General features: G+C 45.4%; 1 protein-coding gene across 2 annotated transcripts in view; it reads right to left on the reverse strand.

Moving 5' to 3' along the window:
• The window catches only part of UBE3D (ubiquitin protein ligase E3D), a gene marked incomplete at its 5' end in the record, with an annotated part of 53,080 nt that extends 47,993 nt beyond the window's left edge, over nucleotides 1-5,087 (reverse strand). For both annotated transcript variants that reach the window (XM_080342309.1, XM_080342308.1), the window contains 3 exons: nucleotides 2,481-2,571; nucleotides 4,328-4,527; nucleotides 5,026-5,087. In XM_080342309.1, coding sequence (XP_080198435.1) covers nucleotides 2,481-2,571; nucleotides 4,328-4,527; nucleotides 5,026-5,087 — 353 coding nt within the window. The remainder of the gene's footprint in view (nucleotides 1-2,480; nucleotides 2,572-4,327; nucleotides 4,528-5,025) is intronic.
• Nucleotides 5,088-7,226: the final 2,139 nt, after the last annotated feature.

Consider the following 7,226-nt stretch of genomic DNA (forward strand, 5'->3'; position numbering starts at 1 on the left):
AGCAAAATGGACTTTAGACTTTTAAACATATAACCCTTCTGTTCCATCAGAGAAATAAAGACAAAAGATCCAACTGAATTTCTTCAACAGCAGACTTCTTTATTTACTTAGTACTAAATCTTGACAGCCCAGCTTGACAGTTAATTGTCATGGTTAAAGCTACTATGTAGGAAAAGTGTAATTAGAAGATTTCCCCTGCAATCATTTTTTCAATAGAACATTTACGTAGTACAAATTCTTAACTTTGGACTAGGGAAAAGGGTTATTGCTTAATGGCCAATTTATGAAATGTATTTTTCACAACATTCAGCCTTTAAGAATTTCTTCATGATGGAAATAAAGCCTTATATAATTACTTTATATATGAGCTACACTTAGCCTAACTGAAAGGAGAGAAAGAAAAAAAAGAAAGTATCCCAAATTCTTTGCAGCTCTTAAATAATGGAAGAAAAAAAACCCCAAAACTAATCACTTCCTTCACTGCGGTTAATGTGAGGCTAATGAGGAAGAAGTAGAGAGCATAACCTGAACATCTGAAGGACCATCAGATTCATGGAAGGAAGCAGACTGAGGGAATTTCAGAAAATGTACTGAGTCCATTTTCTTGCATCAAAGAAGGATCACTTACATTTCAACCATTGCTAATGTATTTCTCTAATCTAGTAGCGAAAATGATTGCTTCCTATGCAACCTCTAACAATAAAATATAATTTTTAGAATATGTTTGGTTTTTTTTTTTCATTTTAACCTAAATTCCTCTTCATTCAACTGAAGACCAATGCCACCTTCTTTGCAGCAGCTTCTTACACATTGGAAGACTCTAATGTCTCCTCCACAGAGTCTTATCTAAACTAAATCAAATTTATTTCTATTTCTTCTCCAAGGTATCATTTTCTAGATCTCAGGTTTTTCTTATTACAGACCCCTTCCCAGTAATTCACACTTTAATAAGTTTCCCAAACACACAGTTCTGCAACTTCCCTTGAATCCCATCACCTGTGCTGCCACTGGCACACTCACTCTCCCTGGGGAGACCAACACACAAATTCTGTAGCTAAAAGTACTGACTACACTACTGTCTTCCTTTTGGAAGTGATGGAACAGAAGATGTTGGATACACTGGCAGCTCCACTCTTCTTTGTCTTAACTAACACTTTTTAATGATAATATTTGAGGAGCTCAGAGGTTCCCTGTAAGAAGAAATGCCAAGCAAAGAGCCACGAACATGCCTTCTTTTTCCTTTCTCAAAAATTCTGATTGCATCCTGTTATAGGATACAGAGCCAAAAGATGTAAACTCCATGCATACAAATTTGATGTGCTGAAATTCAGGGAAATGCCCACCCAGAGATGAAAATATAAAAGTGCAATATCTTTTGAAAGGAAATGTTACTGACTACAATTAGCAGTTTCATTACTCTACAAATATATCAAAATAAGAACTACACTTTCTGATGAGACATTTCAGAAGGCAAAACCAGAAAATTCTCATTCAGTTACATTCAAGCTAGCAAAAAATCCATATGTAGGACAAGAAAGTAACAAGAGTTTACAGAATATGCCATATGTGTATTATCATGTTGAGTATTAGGACTGACACAGATCATACAAGGCTGCAAGTGCATCTTTAACAATTTATATACATCTGGCTGAAGCTGTCAAAATTGTTCATCAGAAAGGCCTGAAAATGCAGCAGCATTTTACTGAAATTCTCATTCACTCTGCAGACTTCATAAGCAGCAGAGATAAGGCTGAGCCACACAGCTAAGAAACAGGTCTCGTGTTTCCCAAATGCAGCATCCCTGACCTATGCGGAGGTGGGCTTTGCTTAACAGGTAGAGCAGCCACTCTATCACCACGGCATGATGACTGAAGGGAATTTATAAGAAATTTAGCAAAACTGAAGAGAAACCCTAAAGTGCACAGCAAGGAAGAAGCCTAAGCTCAAAATTTCAGTTTTATTTCATTCAACATAGTGATGCCGTCAGCTACTATAAAATCAAGGAATACTATTAATGTCTGCAATATTCCAGGCAAAAATGTTACAGCTTTTTGTTTGCACAGCAAAACCAGAAGCCATGATAATGAGTGCAAAGAGATTTTGTATGAACAAAAAGCCACAAATCTCAGAGTAGAAATTTTACTCACAGAGAAGTCCACCTACAAAAGGAAATGTCTCGCTCAAAGCACAGCAGACAAGCAGGAAAATAATCCAGATTCCCCAGCTTCCAGGGCAATGCACCAAACTCCCTTTGTGAGGTACTTCTACTTTCCAGCCAGAATAAAGCCAAGAAGTAAGTGAATAAACAGTGAAAAGCTGTTTCAGGTAATTTTGCTTTTAGTCATCCTTAGTGCTTCAAAAGCATTCTCATCTATCAGTTTCAAAATAAATACCTTTAAGCTATCTAAGTACACACAATAACACAAATACTAATCACTATGTCACTTTTTGCTATAAATACCAGACACTGCAGTACTCACCGGTCTTTTACTATGATGTCACCACAGGATTGACAGTAAAAAACATAATTCCTCTGGGGTTTCAGACTTTCCCTCAAAGTGAAAACTGAATCTATAGATAGAAGGAGACACATTAATCTTCAAAACTATGTACAATTTTCAGCTACTTGTACAGAAAAATCCTGCCATATACCTCAAACCAAAAAAGATTAGAATCTAATAAACAATTGGAATATACAATACAATAGGAATTGTGTATGTGAATAATTATTTTAAAGGTGCAAATCCTTGCTACAGGGGGAGCTGATATATTTATCTCATTACAGAGATTGTACAAATTAAAATTCAGTGCCGCTCTTTTGTAATTATATTTCTGCTAATCGGTGTCTCTGCAATATGAGGGTACAGTCCAATATGTAACACAAAATAGTCAGGGGGTGAGGGGAAAAGGGCATTAGTTTTAAAGACAGGTAAGAGACCAGTCACTCTCAAGGAATAGATAGTGAGCAATACCCTCTGCAGGCCAGCAAAGCAAAAACAGTCTGACTAAAAAAAAGGCTCAAAAAACTTTCCCAAATTAAAAAAAGGAGCTATAAAAGCTTCCCCAAAATTATCCAACAACACTAACTGGAAGAAAAAGCAAAACTGTAAGCTTAGCTCTATGTATGAATAGGTTTTGCATTGCTCGCTTCCTCAGACTTAAAAATCAAAGTATATTCTCAGGACTGGCATTCGGTGTTTACGTTGCAAATACAAATGAAAAGTATTTTTAAAGGTTCCAGAATTTCATATTGGGCAATTAGTCTAATTTCATTAGACAATTAGTTTTGCAGCTAAATATAAAACATTAAACGTAAACATTAACATAACATTAAACATAAACATTAACATTAAAAAGGTTAACTGAGGTTATCTAACATGTCAATTGCCATCTGGTTCACATACATGTTTTTCACTGGTACAACTTTCAAAATTAAATATTTAAAACTTCACTTTTTAAGCATGTCTCATTAACAAGACACACTAAATAATTTTTGTATAGTTGAATTGACAAAGCACATTCGTAGTTACAGATTCACGTACGGAAGCATCCTCAGCACACCACAAAATCACCAGACTGTATTTCTAGTGCTGAAACCATTATTGTACATCACATACCGTACTGATCATTTCTACTTTAAAATCACAGAATATCATTTTTTTTGTTATTTAATATAGCTGTCTGTGTCCCATCCTGCTAAATTAATCTAAACATACTGAGCCTGTATGCTTGAATAAAAGAAATGAACAGCTACATCACCATGCTTCCTATTTCTGCAGTCACATCCCAGACCTGAATTAGCACCATGGAAATAAAGCAGGTAAGTTTGCAACATCAACCTCTGCAAGCTGAGGCTGTGAGAACAAGCTCCAGCACAAAATCGCAATTCTTTATAGCCAAGTGGTGGGTGACAACCTCAGTGCAATAGCCTGGATGGATCATCTTACTGCATTTTCAGCTACCAAACACAAAATGGGAGGGAAAGGAAATAATTTTGAAGTAATCTGGGGAAGCACGGGGGAGGAATTGAGAGCAGCTCTCAAACTTGTACACGCAACACTTTGCCAACCGTGTTTCCTTTTTGTTATGCCACTTTTTGCACTTTTGTTTTTTAAAACTGACAATTCTATTAAGTTTTATCAGTCCAACACGGGCATAACGCAAACCGGGAACCCCAGTCGGGTTCGGGTGGCCGGGGGGTTGTGCTGCAGAATCTAAACTTTAAATTCTCTGTTCGCACACCAATTAAAAGGCTCTGGTTTCAGCCGACCCTAAGCAAACCAGCCCCTTTTTCTTAACCCATGGGCCAGCCCCGCCCCGCCCTTACCGGCGCTCGGCGGCGGGCGGCTGAGGCGCATGCGCAGGTGGAGGCCGTCGCCCGGGAGGTGGCGCAGGCCGCGGCAGGAGGACGGGGCCAGCCTGACCCCTGCCGGCAGCGCCGCCGCCTCGCAGCTCCCGCCGCTGCTCACTTCCAGCCGGTCCGCGGCCACCGTGACATCCACCGGCGCGCTGGGGAGGTCCGCCCCGCTGGGGAGGCAAAGCAACGGGTTTACCTCAGGCGTCAGGGCGAGCTGGTACGCGGTAACGAGCAAGGAGGATCTCAGCGCCGAGCTGGGCAGTAACTCGGTGGCAGGTGCAGGCACAACGCGGGAGCACGGGCCGCCGAGCCCGCATCGCGGGTGCACCGGGCCCGGGGCGGCCTGCAGCTCTCCCGCCGCCCGAGTCGCGCCCTCGGAACCCACGCGGTAACCCGGGGTCTGCCGTGGGGGTGACGAGCAATCGAGAGAAACAGACCAGCGTTCTCAAGAAGCGTTTATTTGCACCGTGACGCTCCGCTTTTCCGAGTCGCGCAAGAGGCGAGCAGGCGGGGGAGGCCCCTGCAGATCACACGGCTTTCCCCCCGTCCAAGCCAAAGGACGCGAAAACCCAGACCCGCCGCCCCAACGCCGCGCCCTGCGCCTCCCCCGCCGGCCCCGGCCCCGCTCAGCCCGAGCGGCAAGAAGGCAGGCAGCGCCTCCGCACTACCGGATAACCAGCAACGCGCTCTGCGTCCTCCGCCTGATCTCCAGCAGGAACCCTCCGGCCATGCCGGGATGGGGAAGACTGCGGCCGCCCGCGCAGGAAGCAGCCGCTCTTCCGCCGGCGCAGGCGCGGTGCGGCCGCCACGGCCCCGCCTGCTCGGCGCTGGCCACGCCCGCGGTGCAGCGGCGGGAAGGCGGCCGGGAAGGTCTGTTTCGTGTTCTATGGTCGCCCCGCGGTCGGCCCCCGGGTGCTGTCCTGTCGGGTCACGAAGGTCCGAGGTCGGGGTCTGCAGAGTCTGGCCCGGCAGCCGCTCTAGGGCTGGGCTGGCTCACGGGGTTTTCTTATGCCCAGCCTGTAGGAAACAACTATTTTGCAAATGTAATAGGCCAAGCAGGATCTCTTAGCAAAGCATATTTTAATAACGATTTTGCAAGACCGGGTGTTCTACCTAAAGGTAGGCACACCTGATAGGGCAAAAAGCCCCTGCTTATATCCCCCCAAAATCCCGGCCGCAATTTCCCTCCCCTGTGCCCCATTGGTTTGGTACTTCAGGGTTTACAAACTGCCCCGACGCATACAATACCCTTGCCCTTATCAATCAATTTAAGATATGGGTTCCTTGTACTTTGGCTGCACCTCCCCATAAATTAACTTGTAAATACAGGTATCAGTATGTATACAGGTATCAGTATATATTCTGGGAAGAGACTATGTTTTACATTAAGAGTTCGTAGTCCGATTTCTCTTGGTCCTTACCCCTAAATTAACTTGTAAATACAGGTATCAGTATGTATGTAGGTATCAGTATATATTCCAGGAAGAGACTGTGTTTTACATTAAGGATTCATAGTCCGGTGTCTCTCGGTCCTTCTCCCCCTGCTGGGTCAGGCGCCAGGTCCTCAGTTACGTAAAAACAACAGTTCTTCGTTAAACATTCCTTACAAGCCTGAACCTTGTGCACCTCAACATCTGCCTGTTACACACTGCTGTGAGGAGCCTGGGTCTGGGCACTGGGATGAAGACTGGACACTGTCTCCTGTATGTGGTCTATCAAGTGCCAAGTAATGGGGGATAATTAGTCCTCTTGATCTATGGGCTCTGCTCCAGGATGCTATTGGTCCTTGTTATAGCCAAGGCCAGGTCAGCTTGCTGCCCACCAGGGTTTGACGTCCTTCCCCAGAGAGCTGCTGCTCCCCAGTCAGGCACTCCTGGTCTCTACTGGTGGCCAGGGCTTGTCCTTCCCAAGGGCAGCAGTCCCCCATGATAACTAGGCTTTGTGACAGGGAGACTTCCTTGGCTTGTGTCAAAAGACTTCATCCACTTCCCCATTCTAACCGGGTGGTCTGTAACACACTCCCACTAAGGTGTCCTCCTCACTGGCATCTCTTCTGGTCCTGACTTGCAAGCTCTCACCCAGCCCATTGCGCAGCCCATACAAGAGCTCCATGTAGCCAAGATGTTGCTTCACAGATCAGTATCATTGATGACCCTGTGGATATGAGTTGGGGGTAGTAGGCTGAGAGCCAGGCTAGCCTCTGCAGTGTCTCTGCAACACGTTGGATCCAAGCCCCTAACAAGCAACCAACCTCCTGAGGCAGCAGGTCAGGTTGGCAGATGCGGTCCATCATGCCTCACAGCTGGGAGTCTCCTGCTGCTGCTGTGAGTCACCAGTGAGCTAGCAGCTAGCCGGGGTCAACCCACCGTGCCGCTGAAGCTCTGTCCAAGCAGTGGCCCCTGCTGAGCCAGGGGCAAGCTCCCCAGTCTGCACTGGGGACTGTATCCTGTGGCATGTCACTGCACCACCACCCACCCCCTGCCGTGTGAACAATCCCCTCTCCATCCTTTCTTGCAGCATTACAAATCTGCCCAAGTTCTTCCCAATCCACATTCATCCACATTCACCCAGCTCTTGAATGCTGTCCCATTGCACTCATGCCAAACCGACTCCTGGGCACAGGCATCTGCTGTTCTGGGGTGAGGCTTTCTACTGCCTCTCACCAGGTCTTTTATCAAAGAGACTGTAACCCACCTTGACACCCCTGTGTGATCATCCCTTAGCTCATGAGCACTGTCCCCACTGCATGCTTCATCCAACATGCTGCCCTCACAGCATATAAAAGGCTGTTGATGGGCTGTATTTGAGGACACAAGGAAAGAATCCTTTGCTTTGGGAAAAAACAGTCTTTCCTAATGTTAAATGTTTA

This window comes from Nesoenas mayeri, assembly GCF_963082525.1.
Source record: "Nesoenas mayeri genome assembly, chromosome: 3".
Lineage (NCBI taxonomy): Eukaryota > Metazoa > Chordata > Aves > Columbiformes > Columbidae > Nesoenas > Nesoenas mayeri.